Here is a 20,145-nt window from a genome sequence, read left to right as displayed (position 1 = left end):
CTCTGAAATGTCTATCTCAATTTTGAGGAAAAAGAAAGTAATTTTCCCCAGTACTTTAGCAGGAAAGGGATGGTATTGCTGTTTCACTCTTTTGAATTTGCCAATCAGAGTAAACATATTAAATGAACAGAATATTTCATAACACCACGCTTGTATCATTCCCAAGGACAGCTTCTTCGGCTAAATTAGAACCTCATTTATTTGTTACATCAGATAATAAGCATCTACATTAATTCCTTAACTTGCTGATTAGAGGTCTAATCATAATCTGTTGCCTTTGTTCATTGGGCTGACTTTACAAACATAAAGAAAAATAACTACTTCTCATTATATACTTTTCAGTTATAGCAGAAGAGCCTATTTTAGGCATAAGCATAATCATGATGAAATTTAAAAGACATTAAGGATTTGTAAAAAAATTCAAAAATTTCAAGTTATTCAATTATAACAAATACCTTGATAATTTCAGCAGCTCATATCATTTCTCCTGGCTCTAAATATATATTTGATCCAAGTTCTATGAGTTTACATAGCATAAACAATGACCTAGGAATTTTAAATGACTTATTGAAATGATTGGTTATTTTAAAAAATTGTTTTGAATCAGCCATGTAAGAAGAAGGAACAAAATGCCTTTTCTGTCTCTACATAAAAACATGTAAGCCGGGTGCTGGTGGCTCACGCCTGTAATCCTAGCTACTCAGGAGGCTGAGATCTGAGGATCGCGGTTCAAAGCCAGCCCTGGCAGGAGAGACCATGAGACTCCTATCTCCAATATACCACCAGAAAACCGGAAGTGGCGTTGTAGCTCAAGTGGTAGAGCGCTCGCCTTGAGCTGAAGAGCTGAGGGACAGCGCCCAGGCCCAGAGTTCAAGCCCCACGACCGACAAACAAAAAACAAAACAAAAAAAACAACCATGTAAAAAATTTATGCCATGAAGAAACAAAGGTTAAAGAACTTGTTGGGGGGGGGAAGGGGGAGAAGGAGAAGGATTGGGATTGGGGGGGAGGGGGGAGGCTGGGAAGGGATGTGAAGGGTAAACAAAAGGAGGAGGCTGCAATGCTTGGTAAGAAATGTACGCATTATCCTGCCCATGTAATTGTAACCCCTCTGTACAGTATGTTCACAAATAAAAGAAAAGAAAAAAAAAAGAACTTGTTAGGTAGATGGATAAATAAGAATTTAAAACATGATTCTAAGCTGGATGCCAGAGGCTGATATCTATAATCATATCTACTTGGGAGACTGAGATGGGGAGGATTTTGGTTTGGGGCCATCCTGGGCAGAAAAGTTTGCAAGACCTCCTCATCTGAGAGCTACATCTACTTTTCACCTATAATCCTATTAAGGAAAGCCTAAAATAGTTGAGTTATTGGCCAGGAACATGCCTGGGTAGGAAGTGAGACCTTATTTCAAAAATAACCAGTGTAGAAAAGAGTTGGAGCCATGGGTCAAAAGTAGAGTGCCTGAGTTCAATCTCTATGTGTGTATGTATGTATGTATGTGTGTATGTATGTATGTATATGTATGTATATGTATATGTGCATATACATATATATGACTTCAAAATGTGTATCAAATCTGTGTAGGATGAAGGTATTATAAAGACGTGTCATACAATATATTTTTGTTGATTTTGTGAGTTTATATAATTCTTTTTTTTTTTTTTTTGGTCCGGTAGTGGGGCCTGAACTCTGGGCCTGGGCGCTATCCCTCAGCTCTTCAGCTCAAGGCTAGCGCTCTACCACTTGAGCCACAGCGCCACTTCTGGTATTTTTCTTTTTGCTTATGTGGTGCTGAGGAATTGAACCCAGGGCCTCAGGCATGCAAGGCAAGCGCTCTACCACTGAGCCACCTTCCCAGCCCGAGTTTATATAATTCTTTAATTTTTAAAATTACCATCACACTTTATTTTGCATTATTTCCTTAAAAGGGGTCCCTGTTGCAGTCTTCTCTTGTTGTTGTAACAAAATACGTTGACTGCAGAATTGATAATGGATGAAATAATGTCTGGGAAGCCTAAGACCAAAGCACCAGCAGACTGAACATGGTGGAAGGGCAAAAGGAGGAACACTTGAGTCCTCAACCTATCAGAAGTGATGGAAGGTAACCAAACTGATCCCTGAAGCCTTTTATCTTGTGTGTGTGTGGGGGGGAGGGGGAGAAAGAGAGGATTGCGTGTTGCTACTGGGGTTTGAACGTAGGTCCTGGACACTGTCTCAGCTTTTTTGCTCAATTCTTGTGCTCTACCACTTGGGATACTGTTTTATTTCTGGCTTTTGGGTGACTAACTGAAAATAAATCTCATGGATTTTCCTACCTGGACTCGCTTCCAAAAGGGATTCTCAGATGGCAAGCTCCCTAGAGGATACGATTACAGGTGTGAGCCACCTAGGAGCCTGGCTTCAGCCTTTTGAATTTTTTATTTATTTTATATTCAGAAGGATGAAGCCTTCATGATTTAGTCACTCCTCACTTTGAGGGTTCAGTTCTAACAGTGATTCTGGAGGGACACATGCATTTAACTACAGCAGTTTCCAGATGATATACAAATCTGTCTCAACTCATGATCACATTACATCCCAGTCATCCATCATTGTAAATCTTTTGCACTGGGTAACATAGGAAAGTCTTTCTCTCTCTCAAATAAATCAACCAACCAACACATATAAATGCAAAGAATATTTTAAATTCTGGTACGAAAAAAATTTTTATATTTAAAGTACTTAAACTTTGCTTTAAATCTTTCAAAAAGTAAACATTATAAAATTAAGCAATGCAATAAACACACAGCAAAGCAATATATACACATAAACTCATCCATATAATTGGATGTTTTTCTTTACCTTTTTAAGGACATCTTTCATGTCTGTTTTATCTTTTTGACTCTCATCATCATAAGGCAGGTGAAATACTCCTGTGACCTAATGTGTTAATCACTCGTTTTAGAAAAAAAAATAATAGTTCTACAGTAACTTCACGTATTAGAAATGAAAATAGGAAGTGGAGCTGTGGTTCAAAGTGCTAGACTACTAGCCTTGAGCAAAAGATCTCAGGGACAGGGTCCAGGCTTAGAGTCCAAGTCCCAGGACTGGTACACACACACACACACACACACACACACACACACACACACACACACACACACACACACACACACACACACACACACACACACACACACACACACACACACACACGCCTTAGAGTCCAAGTCCCAGGACTGGTATACACACACACACACACACACACACACACACACACACACACAGAAGTGAACATAATGGGTTCTCTATGTGAAGGCAATATCATTTTTGTAATAAACTAAGTGCATTAAATTTTAATGGTACCAAAACCGTGGGCAAGTTTTTAAGAAAAGAGAAAACAAAAACAACAACAAAAACAAACGCACAAAAAAGCAGAGCTAATACAGTAGTAGGTTTCCCATGACGAGAAACAGGAGGACGACACTCTCAGGGAATTCAAGGGAGAGCCTCAGATTCAATAAGCGCCCGCCCTCCTACTTTTTCTCCAGCCGCCGTTTCCTCTTTCTTTCGCGCTCTAGCCACGCTGGAAGCCCAGCCCAAGGGTAGCTGGGTTCTGATTGGCTCCTTTGAATATCTACGGGCCCTCTGATTGGTGAGTTGCAGACGCTTTAGCGCGGAGAGTTTGAAACTGCTCGCACTCGGCCCCAGAGCTGGTCCTGTGGAGCCGAACCGGGAGCCACGCCGACCCGGGAGCTGCCGCCGCGGCCGCCGCAGGACGAGCCCCGGGTGAGGTGTCTGGGGTCACCGTCATGCCCAGCTTGGGGTCAGCTCCGCAGGGGCGAATGCTGGCCAGCGGGAGGCTGGACAGGGCCGAGAAGCTTCTAGGGCCCTGTGAGGGCCGAGGGCTGGGGCCCGGGGCCTGGGCGTGGGCGCGGCGCCGGCTTCCCGCGTCCGCGGGCGGCTGTGGGGACCCCGGCGGGGGGCAGAGGAGCCGGGGGCGGCGCCGGCCGGGGCTGCGGGCCCAGGCTTCCGGCCTGGGCGGGAAGGCTTCGGGGGAGGTGGCGCGGCGCGGCGCGGAGCGAGGCTCGGTCCCGGGCCGGCCCCCAGCGCTCTGTGCCCGGGCTCCGGCCCGGCCGAGCCCGCCCACACCTGGATCCCGGACTCCCACGTCCTGGCCCGGGGAGGCCCAGCCCCGCATGGTTCCCCGCGGCCCCGCGCAGCACCCGCAGCTGGTCAGAACACTTAGACCCGGGGCTCCGAGCCACCAGGAACGCAGGCCTCCCTGGATGCCCGTCGTCCTTCGTTACGGTGGAATTGCCGAAAGGCAGCGGCCCGGTCCGAGAGGCGGAGCTGAGGCGTGCCGGCTGGGGGTTCCCCCGCCCCGGGGCTGCTCGCAGGCTCCAGCGCGCACCGCTGGCGGCCCCCGGAGACCGGCCGGTGTCTGGGCCGAGGGGGACACCGGGGTGTGACACGTTATGCAAAAGGCATTCTAAAATTCCAAAGCCGTGGCATGCATTTCAGATGCTGGCAACGGGAAGTGGGTGGCGGGGGCGCCGGGGGCGCAGCTCGGAAGTGAGGTTCCGACGGGGAGCCGTGCGTGTCAGGGAACTTCAGTGTAGTCAGGCCAGCTGCGGGAGGATGGACCGCCTGTTGCGACGTGGTAAAATGGTGAGATCCTGCATTCCAGAGACCTCTGGTGGGCGGGATTGTAAGAGCTTTAGTTTTACTTGCTGGGTGTATTTCTCGCGTGAATTCTTCTTACCCCCTTGTGAAGATGAATGTGAGAAATGGAACTTAAGGTTCAGATAGACAGAGTGACCTTTGTGATTATTTTATGATCCTTTATATCATCAGGGATGGTGGTTGGGACATCAGGGCAATTATACTTTGGGTTTCACAAGTATACCTGTCAAACTCAACAGCTGAGAAAGTCTGGCCTTTTTTTTTTTTTTTTTTAAAGCCGCCAGTCTTTTTGGTTCAGATGTGTATTTTCTTTTAGTAAACTTGGTTAATATATGATGAGAATTTTGTGGAATTATATATTGTATTTTCCTTTAAGGTGCTAATATTTCTTACTCCTGAACATTCTGAATAGTTGTCTATGTGACTGATAAAAACAAAAAGACGAAAATCCTTGAGCAATTGTAAACACTTGTTTTTGCTGCAACAATTGGTTGAACAACTGGAGCAGTTTTTGATTCCTCTCATGTCTAGTCCCCTTCCCCACACTGAGATAGGATTTCTTTAACCAAGGTTAGCTTTGAACTTGTGGCAGGCAGTCCTACTGTTCAGCTTCCCAAAGGCTGGGATTACAAGATGCTCTACTTGGCTTTTTCATGCCTTTAATAAATGAAGATGAAATAAATTGTCTTCATAAAAGTACAAAATAATACAAATCCAGATAACATTGTGTAGCTATTTAGATGTAAGTAGTACTACTAAAAAAGAGACTATAATTATGTTTTTTTTTTGTTTGGGATGAACAAGTTGATGTCTGAATTTAAGGGTGAATTTATTTTCAAGAAGGTAAAATAGCTAATATTTATAGAATTACTACATACTGCAGAAAGCACAATGGAAAATGTTTTACATTTAGTATCTTACTAGGACTTAAAATTAGGCTTTGAATTAGTACCATGTAATCACACCAGTTTTTTCTTTCATTTTAGGATCTGTTATACCTATTGAATAACTATGGAAGACTATATCAAAATAGAAAAAATTGGAGAAGGTGAGTGGTTTAAATGATACAAAGTATAATGTACACCCCCCCCCCCATGAACAGATGATTAAATGTATAGATTACCTGCTTTAAAGGGTGGCTGAGCTGGGTGCCTGTGGCTCATGCCTGTAATCCTAGCTACTTAGGAGGCTGAGATCTGAGGATTGCGGTTCAAAGCCAACCTGGGCAGGAAAGTCCGTGAGACTCTTATCTCCAATAAACTGCCAGAAAACTGGAAGTAGTGATGTAGTTCAAGTGGTAGAGCTCTAGCCTTGAGCTGAAGAGCTGAGGGACAGCGCCCTGTTCCAGGGTTCAAGCCCCACGACCCCTCCCCCATCCCCCAAAAAAGAGGTGGTTGTGAGGGATTGAATATGGTCAGTTTGCCTATATCTGAGCTAAATTTGGTTTTCACAGTCACGATTCATCCAAGATTAAATCACAATATTATAAAAATGGATTTTATTTAAAATTATATGCTTAAAATGACATTAGTATTCAGGAAACATAGACGTATATGGATTTTTAAGTTAGGATTCAGCTTATGTGGACATCAGTTTGTAGCTGATCAAATTGTTTAATACTCTCAACAATACATAAGTTGTTTATGAATCAGCCTGTTTTGAAATATAGCCACCTTTAGAGAAACTAATAAAAGCTGCAGAATACACATCCCTAGCAAACTGTACTCGTCTTCTTTGAAATTTTATTGTGGAATGCAAAGTCTATTCAGCCAAATTTATATATAGCTAAGGGTTTGGAGCTTCGCTAAACTTCACCCTAAGTTTAAAGCACTTCCATAGAGAATCAAGTGCAGAGTGAACATCAGCTTGTTCTAACTGAATAATACATCTTCCTTACTGCCTTTTCTGTTTTGTACAGTCCCGACCCCAGGGTTCCTTCCTTACGTGACATTATTGGTCATTGTCTGAAGCCTGAATAGCAGTCAGGTTTACCATCAGCTTCCAGATGGTTATGAGGCTTTTCTACTGTGTAGTAAATGATACAAGCTGTGTGAGGTTTAATAAGTATTTAATAAAAGCATGTCAATTTTTTTTTTGTTTTGTGGATGAAACTGTTACTGTATTTGACATATTTTATTGAACTATCTTGAGAAGCATAAAGCATTCTACTGTTTTCTGAAAGTGTCATGATTCCTGTCAGTACTGAGCTCAACTTTTTTTTTTTTTTTTGGGTCCGGTTGTGGGCCCTGAACTCTGGGCCTGGGCGCTGTCCCTCAGCTCCTCAGCTCAAGGCTAGCGCTCTACCACTTGAGCCACAGCGCCACTTCCGGCTTTTTTCTTTTTTCTTATGTGGTACTGAGGAATCGAACCCAGGGCCTCATACATGCAAGGCAAGCGCTCTACTACTGAGCCACCTTCCCAGCCGTGAGCTCAACTTTTTATGTTGTATTTTATGCCTACTTTATTGTCATGTAAGATATTTGGCAGGAGGCAAATGTCATTTTGCCAAAGATCCATTTTCTCTTATTGCATGTGCTGCACATTAATGGTAGTTTTAATGTGCGGGAAACTTGTGATAACTACATATTAATTGTGTTTCTAAATCATGTACATGATAGGTTGCAGTTTTAACTGCTATATTTATTTTTAGAAGCAATGAAAGTATAATTTGTAGGAAAGACTCTTCTATGAAGTTATTGCAAACATTTCTATGATATAATACCTTAAAGAACTCACTCATTTGAAAATAGCTCTTGTTTTGTGGGTATGTATCATAGCAGATTCTTTGTTTCAGGTACTTATGGAGTTGTGTATAAGGGTAGACACAAAACAACAGGCCAAATAGTAGCTATGAAAAAAATCAGACTGGAAAGTGAAGAGGAAGGGGTTCCTAGTACTGCCATTCGGGAAATTTCTCTATTAAAAGAACTTCGTCATCCAAACATTGTCAGGTATGGTATGATATCTAAATTTTAAGTGACTTTTTAAAAAAAAATTTAATTTTTTTGTTGGTCATGGGGCTTGAACTCTGGGCCTGGGCACTGTCCTTCAGCTCTACCACTTGAGTCACAGTACCACTTCCAGTTTCTGGTGGTTTATTGGAGATAAGAGTCTCACAGACTTTCTTGCCCAGGCTGGCTTTGAACCAAAATCCTCAGATCTCAGCCTCCTGAGTGGCTAGGATTAAGGCATGAGCCACCAGCGCCTGGCTTAAGTGACTTTTAATGTCGAAATCTTTTATGTTACCTAGTTCCTAGTTAACCTTGCAAGTGAAATAGAACCTTATTATTATTTTTTTATTGATAGTGAATGCTGCTTAAGTCAAAGAATATCATCTTAAAGTGGGAATAGGATTGGGTTATTTGGGGCAAGGAAAACAAGGTACAGTGTTCATGGGAGGAAAGAAGCCCCTTCCTAGAACTTTGTCAACCCCTACTTAGGAAGCTCTAGGGGAAGAGCTAAAAACAACAGCTAGGTCAGAAGAAAATCACACATACAACATATACACTATGTGCACATGTGCATACATAGTTTAGTTTGGCTTGAGTCTTTTGGGGAGAATTGTTTTCCTTATGGAATCAAATTGTCTTTTGCTGGGTCTAAAGATGGGAAAAACTGATTGGATTCCACTGGAAAGTTTAGTTCTGTAGTTAGTTCCATGGAAAGGCAAGCCCTGAGCAATGAACAAATAACCTGTGTGTATTCTTTAGAAATACAGGTTGTTCATAAGTTAGCACCCTTGGAAAAACTTAATTTTAAACTTATGTTCTGAGATTTCCTTTCTCAAATTCTAGTTTTGAGTTATGCTAACTTTGACAGGCGTTAACTTTTTTTTTGGCCGGGGGGGGGGGGGGGGGTCCAGTCGTGGGGCCTGAACTCTGGGCCTGGGCGCTGTCCCTCAGCTCTTCAGCTCAAGGCTAGCACTCTACCACTTGAGCCACAGCGCCACTTCTGGCTTTTTTCTTTTTGCTTATATGGTGCTGAGGAATCGAACCCAGGGCCTTGAGCATGCAAGGCAAGCACTCTACCACTGAGCCACCTTCCCAGCCCCCGCGTTAACTTTTTTTTTGGCCATTCCTGGGGTTTGAACTCAGGGGTCCGGGATATTGTCCCTGAGCATCTTTTGCTCAAGGCTAGTACTCTACCACTTAAGCCACAGTACCACTTCCAGCTTTTTCTATTTATGTGGTACTGAGGACTCGAACCCAGGGCTTCATGCATGCTAGGCAAGCACTCTACCACTAAGTCACATTCCCAGCCCAGGCATTACCATTTCTTTCCCCACTTTTCAGAATAATGTCTGAGATTTGTATAACTATTTTTATTTTGTGAGAGAAGTTAGAAATATTTTGTAGATCCTTCTTTTCACTATTTTTTATTCTTTAGTCTTCAAGATGTGCTTATGCAGGATTCCAGGTTATATCTCATCTTTGAATTCCTTTCCATGGATCTCAAGAAATACTTAGATTCTATCCCACCTGGTCAATTCATGGATTCTTCACTTGTTAAGGTAAGAGACTTAACCTAGTTTAATTGATATTTATTCACTGTTAATGTAAAACTTCTTGTGTTCTGTTGGGAAACGTGATTCATGCATGCTATTATTGAGAGCTTTTATTTTTGGTAGTGGTACTGGACTTTGAATAAAGGACATTGTCCTTGATAAGCAGATGCTCTGCCACTTAAGTCATTCTGTCAGCTTGTTTTTGGCTGTCACATATGTAATAAACAGTAAAATAAAGCCCAGAGCAAAGTGGTGGGTGATTTTATTTTATTCTGGTGTGAGGTTCTGTCGTAAAGTGAAAAAGAGAAAAAACAAAGTTTTTGTTAATTTTATTCATAATCTTTTCTTGTAGAGGGGTAGTGGAGAAGGTAGTGCTCAGAATCAAACCTAGGCCCTTGTGTATGCCAGGCCAGTGTTATTACACTTCCTGAACTACATCTTCAGGCAATTTTACAGAAACTCGTGTTTACTTCTGGGTGAACAAACTTACACTGATGTGGAATATTTATACAAATTTAAGTGTATGCATGTATACATTTTACTTGGCCCTTTTTTGGTGTAAAATGTTATGACTTTTTTTGGGGAGGGTCCAGTAGTGGGCCTGAACTCTGGGCCTGGGTACTGTCCCTCATGGGCCTGAACTCTGGGCCTGGGCACTGTCCCTCAGCTCTTCAGCTCAAGGCTAGTGCTCTACCACCTGAGCCACAGAGCCACTTCCGGCTTTTTTCTTTTTGCTTATGTGGTACTGAGGAATTGAACCCAGGGCCTCAAGCATGCAAGGCAAGTGCTCTACCACTGAGCCACCTTCCCAGCCCCTTATGACATTTATTTTCCTATATCTTTTGTGTTAAACTGTGTCTGTATGCATTTCTTTGTGTGCCAGTCCTGGGGCTTGAACTTGGCCTTGTGCTGTCCCTGAGCTTTTTTGTGCTCAAGGGTAGTGCTTTACCACTTGAGCCACAACTCCAGCTTTTTTGATGTTACTTTATGTCTAATTGTATCCACTTAAATAACTGATCATAGCAACTCTATTGCCATTTTGTTTGCAATCTGTGATCATTGTTTCCCAAAAGGAAATGTCTGTGTAAACATGAAAGAATGGAAAAAAATCCAGCCTTACTGAAGATAAATCTATTTGGTATGGGTATGTTGAAGCAAGATTAAAAGAAACTTCTACATTTAATAATAATAAAAAAACTTGAGATTTTTATTTTATTTATTATCAATTTTATTTTGTTTTGTGGGGCTTGAACTCAGCCTGGGCATTGTCCCTCACCTCTTCAGCTCAAAGTAAGCACTCTACCATAGCCCTTCTTCCTTCTAGTGGTTTATTAGAGATAAGAGTCTCACGGACTTTCCTGCCTGGGCTGGCTTTGAACCATGATCCTTAGATCTTAACCTTTGGAGTAGCTGGAATTACAGGTGTGAGCCACTAGTGCTCGGCTGAGATTTTTATTTTTGTTTTTATTTATTTTTAAGTTTTTTATTGTGAAAATACCGTACAGAGGGGTTACAATTACATGGGCAAGGTAATGAGTACATTTCTTATCAAGCATTGTTGCTTCCTCCTTTGTTTCCCCTTCCCATATCCCACCCCCCCCCCCCCCCCCGGCCAAAGTTGCAAAGTTCGTTTTATTCAACATGAGATTTTAATTTTTTTTAAATAGCATTTATAACCCCTGTTTTCACTGTTTTTTTGTGGGAGGCGGTCTGGTTGTGGGGCCTGAACTCTGGGCCTGGGCGCTGTCCCCTCAGCTCTTCAGCTCAAGGCTAGCGCTCTACCATTTGAGCCACAGCGCCACTTCCAGCTTTTTCTTTTTTGCTTATGTGGTGCTGAGGAATCGACCCAGGGCCTCAGGCATGCAAGGCAAGCGCTCTACCATTGAGCCACCTTCCCAGCCCCCAAACCCTGTTTTCACTGTATTTGATTCTGGTGCCCTGTATCTTGTATATACATCTTGTATGTACATTGGGAAGGAGATGGGAAATAACAAAATGCTGAAACAAAGATACAGGTTGACCCTTTGTAACAATGAGATGTACAAAACACTATGTTGAAAATGAACTTTACAACTTGGGGTGGAAAAACAAAAGAGGGGGGGTAACAATGCTTGATAGGAAATGTACTCATTACTCATGTAACTGCAATCCCTCTGTACAGTATCTTTTTTTTTTTTTTGTCGGTGTGGGGCTTGAACTCTGGGTTTGGTTGCTGTCCCTGTGCTCTTCAGCTCAAGGTGAGTGCTCTACCGCTTGAGCCCCAGCGCCACTTCCAGTTTTCAAGTAGTTTATTGGAGATAAGAGTCTCACGGACTTTCCTGCCTGGACTGGCTTTGAACTACGATCCTCAGATCTCAGCCTCCTGAGTAGCTAGGATTACAGGTGTGAGCCACAGGCACCCTGCTTGGACAGTATCTTTACAATAAAAAATACATATTTTTAAAAAAAGAATAGAGTTAACAGGGTCACAGGTAAACAAATGTCTTGTGTTTGTAAACATGGGCTTCCTATCCACAAGTGCGTTATTAATCTACAAGGACCTACAAGCTTTTCTGATAAATTATTTCCCTACCTAATTACTTAAATCTTTGAAGCAGATTAATTTAGGGTATTGAGATAGGTGAGATGATTACATTTCTTACTACATTTTATTTTTCCAGAGTTATTTGTACCAAATCCTTCAGGGGATTGTGTTTTGTCACTCTAGAAGGGTTCTTCACAGAGATTTAAAACCTCAAAATCTATTGATTGATGATAAAGGAACTATCAAGCTGGCTGACTTTGGCCTTGCCAGAGCTTTTGGAATCCCTATTAGGGTATATACACATGAGGTAAGTAGAATAATATTTTTCTATTTTGGACTGCCTTGTTGCTATATATCTATTCTATGATAATGCCCTTTTATTGCCTCTGAGCTGTGAATTCACCCTTCACCTCATGCTGTATGAAAGTGGAGCTGGACTTACACATATTTTTTGTTTGCTAGTTGTATTTGTCAGTCAAGCACCTTGGAGATGAGTATCATCTGATCCCCTCTTAGTTTAAAAATCTATTTAATTTTCCTACAATCATTGTGTTTTCTGTCTCCTGATTGGTGCTGGCACCCAATCTGATTAAATAAAAGATTATATTGTTTGTTTTGGTATTGAGGGTAATCCAATCTTGTGCAGGCTAGGTAATTGTCCTGCTGGTGAGCCATACTCTCAAATCCTATAGTTAGGTTTTTGTCAGTATTGGGTTGGCATTTTGTTTGATATTTCTGGAGGGAAAGGGAACGCTGGATGGTTGAAAGCTATCTTTTGTGAAGTTATATACCCTTGAGTCTAAAGACTGCAGATGCAGATCAAAACTCTTCTTTTGTAATTTTTCCCATGGCTATATGAATAAAGGTTTTTTGATTTTTTTTTTTTTTTTTTGGGTCTGGTCGTGGGGCCTGAACTCTGGGCCTGGGCGCTGTCCCTCAGCTCTTCAGCTCAAGGCTAGTGCTCTACCACTTGAGGCACAGCGCCACTTCCGGTTTTTCTTTTTTGCTTATGTGGTGCTGAGGAATCGAACCCATAGCCTCATGCATGCAAGGCAAGTGCTCTACCACTGAGCTACCTTCCCAGCCCTAATAAAGGTTATTTGATTATCTTTGGGTTAGCCAATACTATTGACCTTACCAGGCTTGTTCGTGTGTGTGTGTGTGTGTGTGTGTGTGTGTGTGTGTGTGTGTGTGTGTGTGTGTGTGTGTGTGTGTGTGTGTGTGTGTGTGTGTGTGTGTGTGTGTGTGTGTGTGTGTGTGTGTGTTGCGCACATGTGTATGTGTGTGCGTCAGTGAGCATGCGTGTGTGTGCACAAGCTGGTCCTGGGGCTCTGTCTCTGAGCTTTTTTTGCTCAAGACTGGCATTCTACCATTTAATGAGCCATAGCTCTACTTTCTGTTTTTCTGATAGTTTATTGGAGGTAAGAATCTCACAGACTATCCAGGCTGGCTTTGAATCACAGTCCTCGGATCTCTGCCTCACAAATAGCTAGGATTACAGGCACGAGCCATCAGCTTCTGGTTAGATTTGTAATTATGTTTACCATTTTTAAAACTAGCTATACTAAGATGGTAAATTTGTACTAACAAACTATTATTTGACTTACTGATGTTTGTTACCATGGTGAAATTAATTACTATTTTTGCATGTAAGCAGTAAATGCACCTTTTATAATCTCTTCCAAATGTCATCAATAAGGTGCTTTTTTTTGTTACTTCTACTTTTAGGAGTTTTTTTGTTGTTGGTTTTTTTCCTCCTAATTAGATCTCAGAAACGAAATGCTTAGTTTCAGTTTAGTATTTTGTATATAGTTAACCATTATTGGTCGCAGTCACAAAATTTTTTCTAAAGAACAGTCTTATGATGTGAATACTTGTTATTTGAATGCACATTTATCGAGTATACAATTTGCTTTGTAATAGGTAGTGACACTTTGGTATAGATCTCCAGAAGTATTGCTGGGGTCAGCCCGTTACTCTACTCCAGTGGACATTTGGAGTATAGGCACCATATTTGCAGAGCTGGCAACTAAGAAGCCTCTTTTCCATGGGGATTCAGAAATCGATCAGCTCTTCAGGATTTTCAGGTATTTCATACTTAAGCTGTAAAGAAGTAAGTTGTTGAATGCAAAAGGCAATGTATACGTAGCAAGATCATATGTATTTTGTTTTAACAGTTTTTGTATTGCTGTGATTTTGCAGAGCCTTGGGTACTCCTAATAATGAAGTGTGGCCAGAAGTGGAATCTCTACAGGACTATAAGAATACATTTCCCAAGTGGAAACCAGGAAGCCTTGCTTCCCATGTCAAAAACTTGGATGAAAATGGCTTGGATTTGCTCTCGGTAAGCAAAACATACTTGATTGTTTAGGTAGCATTTTTATTTTGCTAGTATCAGTGTGTAAATTCAGGGCTTTGCCTCTGCTTGGCAGATGCTCTTGCCACCCAAACCACAACCCCAGTCTTTGTTCTTTTATCTGGGAAATAGGAAAACAAATATTTTTATGTTAGAGGGATTGTAATACTAGCTTCATTTTAGATTGTTAACTGTACCACATCAAGTGACATGAAGTGGGGAAAACTTTATTTTGGTTTGAGATTTCACCCTGTCATGAGAGAAAGAGCTTGTAGAGCAGAGCTGCTCAGCTCATAGCAGCCAAGCAGCAGGGTCAGAGGCAGGGAAGGGCCCTTTGTGTTCTCAGTCCTATCAAGTTGACTTTGTCAATCAGAACAGAAACCAATAAACACTAGTGGTTTTGAGAGAGGAAGATTTAGGATTAGTTTATTTTGATGGCACTGGAAATTTGAACTTGGGTCTGGTGCTTTGACAAGATACTTTTATGTATAAAAAGTTTTTAACTCAGGACTTTTATGCTTGCTAATAAGCAAATGTTTTACCACGTAAGCCACACTTCTAGCCATGTGTGTGTGTGTGTGTGTGTGTGTGTGTGTGTGTGTGTGTGTGTGCGTGTGCGCGCGCGCACGCGTGCGTGCGTGCATGCATGCATGTATATGCGTGCGTGCGCGCATGCGTGTGATCCTGGGGCCTGAGCTCTATTCCTGATCTTCTTTTGCTCAAGGCTAGTGCTCTACTGCTCAAGCCACAGCTCTAGTTAAGGCTTTTGGTGTGTGTGTGTGTGTGTGATTTATTGGTGATAAGAGTCTCATGAACTTTTCCTGCTTGTGCTGTTTTTGAACCATGATCCTCAGATCCAGAGTAGCTAGGATTACAGATATGAACCACCAGTGTCTGGCTACCGGCAGTTCTTTTTGCTTTTATTAATTTTTAGGTTAATATTTTATGCCTTTTTACTCAGCCTGTCTTCCTGTTTCCCAAGTATGTGATATTATAGGTGTGAGCCACTTTACATGTATTCAGTTTTTGTGTATATATGTATACGTGCCCTGGACACTTTAAGCTCAAGGTTCATGCTCTACTATATGAACCATAGCTCCATTCTCAGATTTTTGGTGCTTTATTGGAGATTCACATCTCAGAAACTTACCTGTTCAGTCTGGCTTAGAACCAAGTAATGAGAATTACAAGTGTCATTAGTGCCTAGCTTGGGCTCAGATTTTTTTTGTTTTTATCTGATAAGTTGTTATATACTCTTGGAAAGGCCAGGGTTAATAGCAGCCTTTGATTCTGTGTAAGTTACTGAGTTGTAATGGACTTCTTTTCCAGCTTTATTTGTTTAGTTTTTTCCTCAGTAGTTACTACTGATTCCCTTTTTGTAAGATTTATCCTAAACACAGGGTGCTTTGCTTACTGGTTGATATTTCTAGTTACCAAGACCTTTTGCAACATGAGTTCCATTTTCTCTCTGTGCCTACAAAGGTTAAAAAGAATAATGTAGCCTAATCTTGCTGCGTGTTCATTGCTATTCCACTTAGCAATTTAAAAATTTTAATAATCTTTAAAAACAAATCACTGTTAGGATAAAAATGTTTTGTTTTATGAGCGTGTGACTTAGACCAATATTTAAATTTCAGATTTTTAGAGGGAACAAATTTTATGAAACTCAGGTGATATGATAGCAGAAAAATACAGCTGTGGCAGCTCTCATTAAAAATAAAAAATATCCCTGCTAGATCATCAAATATGTCTAATTGGTTTTTCAGCTTCTTTCACAATCTAAATCATGCTGCTAAATTACACTCAGATTTCCCATTGCCTAGAGTGGGGTCTAAAGTCTTACTTACAATTCAGATAGTTTATCTATTAATGTTGCAGATTGACTTAAAGGCTCTTTGGTCTCTATTTTGGATTCAGTGTGATTGTATAACTAATGAAGTTTTTGAGCACAAAGGACTTTAGTAAAGAAAAACAAAATGAAGTCTGATAAGTCAGCTTTCTTTGTAGCCACATTAGGTCTTAGAGCCGCAGATACCTTGTAAATGTACTGTCTGTGCAATGCAGTATGTTTGGTAGTGCCATTTCCACTACTTTACATGCTAGAGACAAACGCTAGTGATGACAACAGAAATGTCTACAACCAGTTCCTTGAGGCCAAAATCATCCTAAATTAGGCTTAGTTTCAGATTGCATCTTACTTCTCTGCTACATGAACTTGGCCAACTCACTCACCCTCTTTATATAACACATTGTTGTGGGCTTTTTTTCTTTCATTTGGAACTCACTGGAAGCTACATCAAAACCATGATAATTAATTGCACCATTGTAACCTTGTAAATAACTCAGATGGCCATTTAATTCTCAAAGGAAAAGTAATCAACTGGTTATCTTTCTTAACTGTGTGTCTTAAATTTATGTCTTGGTTTTAAAGTTTTATTTCTAAATTTTTGGGTCCTATACTTTATGACATAAGGTTATTGAGCTGTGATATAAGAAGCAGATTATTATGGAAAAATAGAGGGGATTGAGATATTTGCATAGCTTGGTGATAAACCAATGCAAATGTTCATTTAGCAGATTTTCCACTAAAATTATTAATATAGTTTATTAGTAAAACAAAGGTTTTCTGGTACTTAAAAGAAAAAAGCTTGTTTTCTGAAGTATCTTTTTTTTCTTCCAGAAAATGTTAGTCTATGATCCAGCCAAACGTATTTCTGGCAAAATGGCACTGAATCATCCATATTTTGATGATCTGGACAATCAAATTAAGAAGATGTAGAGCTTTCTGAGAAAAAAGTTTTCCACATTATATTGAGGACGGATAGTTGTGTTTTACTGTTGGCTATATTTTTGTCTTATATATGTTTCTTCTCTGTGTAAAACCTCAGCTGTATCTCCATCTTCTGATTTCAAAAGTATAACTTAAATGTAAATATTGTTGTATATGAATTTAAATATAAGAATTCTGTACATGTGTGTAGATCTTACTGCGACCTCTTTGTTACTATAATAGAACTATAAATCTATTATTGATGTCAGGATTTGGGGAAATTGAGCTTGAGTCACCTCTTTCCTTAGAGCAGATAACGTTTTCCCATAGTTGGAATACTGAAATTCAGGAAAGTCTAATTTCAAGTTTCCTAATGCTTTGAAGTATTTTTGTGCTTTGAATGTTTAAATTTTCTTGTCAGTTTCTTGCCATGTGGTAACTATACAACCTGCCTAAAGACAAATATTTTTTCTGTTGGTATTTCAATTTGTGATCTAAACATTTAAGCATTCAGGATGAGAACACTGTACAGATCTGAGAAATGATGCTAAATTTTATAGGGGTTTTCAGTAACTTATAAAACTGACATTAGAGCTTGCCAGAGTTTGCCAAGTTTTACAATCAAAGATCAAGGGCTGTCCACAGCGGGGAAGAACACTTTTGAAAATTTATGAACTATCCTATTTTTAGGTATGTTATGAAAGCTGTTTGAGTGAATTCTTAGGCTTTGGTCAGAGGTAGTAGCTGGATGAAGGAGTTGTGGATCTTAGCTTTCTAGTCTGACTTAAAAAGGCTACTTACCTATTTTGATAGTGTTGGGTTAGTGACCTTCTAAAAAATGATCTAATGTACATGTGTTTAGCTAAAATCACCAGCTATAGGAATTAAATTGTTTAATAATGTTGCTTAATACTTCTAAGTAGCTTAATATAAATTATTTCCTATAGTCAAATGTCTGTAAAAATAGACATTTAGTGTGCATGGTTTTGTTTTTTCTGACCACATCTACTTTTCTTCCTGTTACCTATGGTAGAATAAGCATTCCTGTATTTCTGATCATGTCCAGTTAATTGGATATGTGATCAATGTTCTACCATGTCCATACTGTCTTAGACATTTTGCACTCTGGAGGAGAAAGTGAAGGTCAGTTTGTTTGGCACGGGGGTCTGTGAGATAAGCTTGGTTGCTTTGAGGTAGGGCTTGGTGGAAGCCAGCCTGCTGTCAAAGAATTCAGAGCCTCCAGATGGAAGTCATTGGAGCTCATATAGAATGTTAAGATTTCATAGGAGGAACTTAGTAAATGCTTTCATTTATTAAATCCACATAAATATTTGAGATGGTGCAATGATGTGTCTGTAAATTTACATTTCCTTACCTTATTAGAGCTGATTTTTAAATGGTAGATTATTCCATTTAGTGGTTCACAACCAGCATTAACCAATAACCTTTCTCTTACTCAAGGTAGAATAGAAACACACACATGCTTTTGTTTCAGTAACATAGATAATGTAGTAAGCAAATGTTGGGTACCTATAGGTAAAGTAGAAGCAGCTTTCATTGTGGCTACTGCTCACTGGAGTCTTAATAGTTTGAAATTAAAAAAATATTAATATCTTCAGAAAATGAGATAAGATTTTTCTCATTTGAGCATTTAATTTTAAGGTTTGTTTGATCCTGGGACTTGAACCTGACCTGGGCATTGTCCCTAAGCTATTTTGCTCAAGGTTAATGCTCTATCAGCTCCATTTACTGCTTTTTGGTAGTTAATTGGAGATAAGATTGTCAAGGACTTAACTAAGGGGCTGACTTATAACTGTGAACCTCAGATCTCAGCCTTTGGAGTAGCTAGGATTCCAGGCATGTGCTACCATGCCCAGCTCTTAAATTGTTTTTAAATTTAAATACATAAGAAGTAATGACATAGAGAAGTTAATGCATAAAGTGCTTGAAGAGACTTGAAATCTGTTGGATGGAACAAGTTCTTTTAAAATTTTAAGCTATAGTTCATAATAGGTCAGTTCGGTCCCATTAATGTTCAGCTGGAATTGGTGTTCCATGGGCTATATAATCGTGTATTATCAGTTACATCTGCCTCAAGTTTACCCAAGTAAAATGGTTTTCAGTCTATCCACTTAAATTGGTAACAATATTCCCCATTTGTTTAGAGATCACTACTGTATCCTGTAATGGGGTTCTTAGTTCTGCCTCTATCAATATAAAATGATCCAGTAGCAATAATGGGTGAGCATGATTCACAAACACCTATCAAGGACCATCAAGGTGGAAACCTTCAGGGAAAGACATTTCTTGTGACATTGATAAACAGATGAAATGACTGGAAAACCTTGGAGTATCTCTGAAGCCGGATTCCTAGGAAATGGTGCCCTTGGTTGTGGTCATGAGGCTCTTGATTTCTATAGTACTGCCTGAAAATTTGTGAGCACTCAATATCTATCCTAGATGAATGAATGTGGGGTTTTTGTTATTTTTGTTTATCCTAATGGGAGTCGGGTTTCTTGTCATTTAAACCTTAGAGCCCCGACTAATAACCTGTCAATAGCAAGTCATCAGTTGTTTCTTTTAAAACCCTCTTTAAACATTCCTAGGCTCATAATTAAATGTATCTTAATTTCCTTTTAACATACTTAAAAATTGTATTTAATCATTTTTATTATAGCTTCTGGTGTTGAACATATATAATGGTTTTGAGATAAATGTGTTAATGTGTCTGTCAACCTTTCAAATGACCTACAACTTTGGAATAATGTTTATATAAAATATGTGAAATCTACTTTTTCTCAGTCAGGAATTGGAATCGGGAAAACACCTTATTTTTCTAAAGGCAGTCTAATTCTTTCTCTTGAGATAGGATTTAAAATCATGCTCTGTTAAGGAAATAATGCACAATGTACATGACAGAATCTATTTGCTAGTGAGTATTAGTAGTTCTTATATTTGTGAAGAGCTTTATTGTAATTAAATCACATTCTATTGCAAAAGACAGAATTTTGTATTATGAAGGTGCTGTGAGCTATAAAACCACAAGAATGATTATACAGTCACACATTCTTTATAATACAGAGAAAAAAAGATACATTTCCCAACTGAACAGAGCCATTTGTCTCAATGGTTCTGGTTTCATGACAAATATATTTATGTGCAAGAAAATATAAATGTATTTTTCATGAAGTGTGTTCACTGCTTCAAAGATCCAAGCCAAAAAGCAAAGCATTTGCTTCTCTTAAATCTTGCTAGAATCTGAGCAGTTTTAGAAATGCTATTTGGCTTCTTGTTGAAAATACTCCATATACAAGCACTAA

The 20,145-nt window shown here is 39.9% G+C and overlaps 1 protein-coding gene across 1 annotated transcript; it reads left to right on the top strand.

Annotated features, from left to right (window-relative positions):
- The first annotated feature begins 3,674 nt into the window (after nt 1-3,674).
- On the top strand, nt 3,675-19,752 carry Cdk1 (cyclin dependent kinase 1). Its single transcript, XM_070021045.1, has 8 exons — nt 3,675-3,774; nt 5,658-5,719; nt 7,466-7,622; nt 9,058-9,181; nt 11,836-12,006; nt 13,623-13,786; nt 13,902-14,043; nt 16,736-19,752. Exons 2-8 carry the CDS (start codon nt 5,683-5,685, stop codon nt 16,832-16,834), a joined length of 894 nt encoding a protein of 297 aa, XP_069877146.1. The 5' UTR covers nt 3,675-3,774; nt 5,658-5,682; the 3' UTR covers nt 16,835-19,752.
- The last annotated feature ends 393 nt before the right edge of the window (nt 19,753-20,145 follow it).

The sequence above is a fragment of the Dipodomys merriami genome, unplaced genomic scaffold, assembly GCF_024711535.1.
Source record: "Dipodomys merriami isolate MVZ:Mamm:240054 unplaced genomic scaffold, mDipMer1.0.p SCAF_14, whole genome shotgun sequence".
In the NCBI taxonomy this organism is placed as follows: Eukaryota; Metazoa; Chordata; class Mammalia; order Rodentia; family Heteromyidae; genus Dipodomys; species Dipodomys merriami.
The sequence above is the reverse complement of the archived record's forward strand: the minus strand, read 5'-3'. Positions and strand labels throughout refer to the sequence as shown.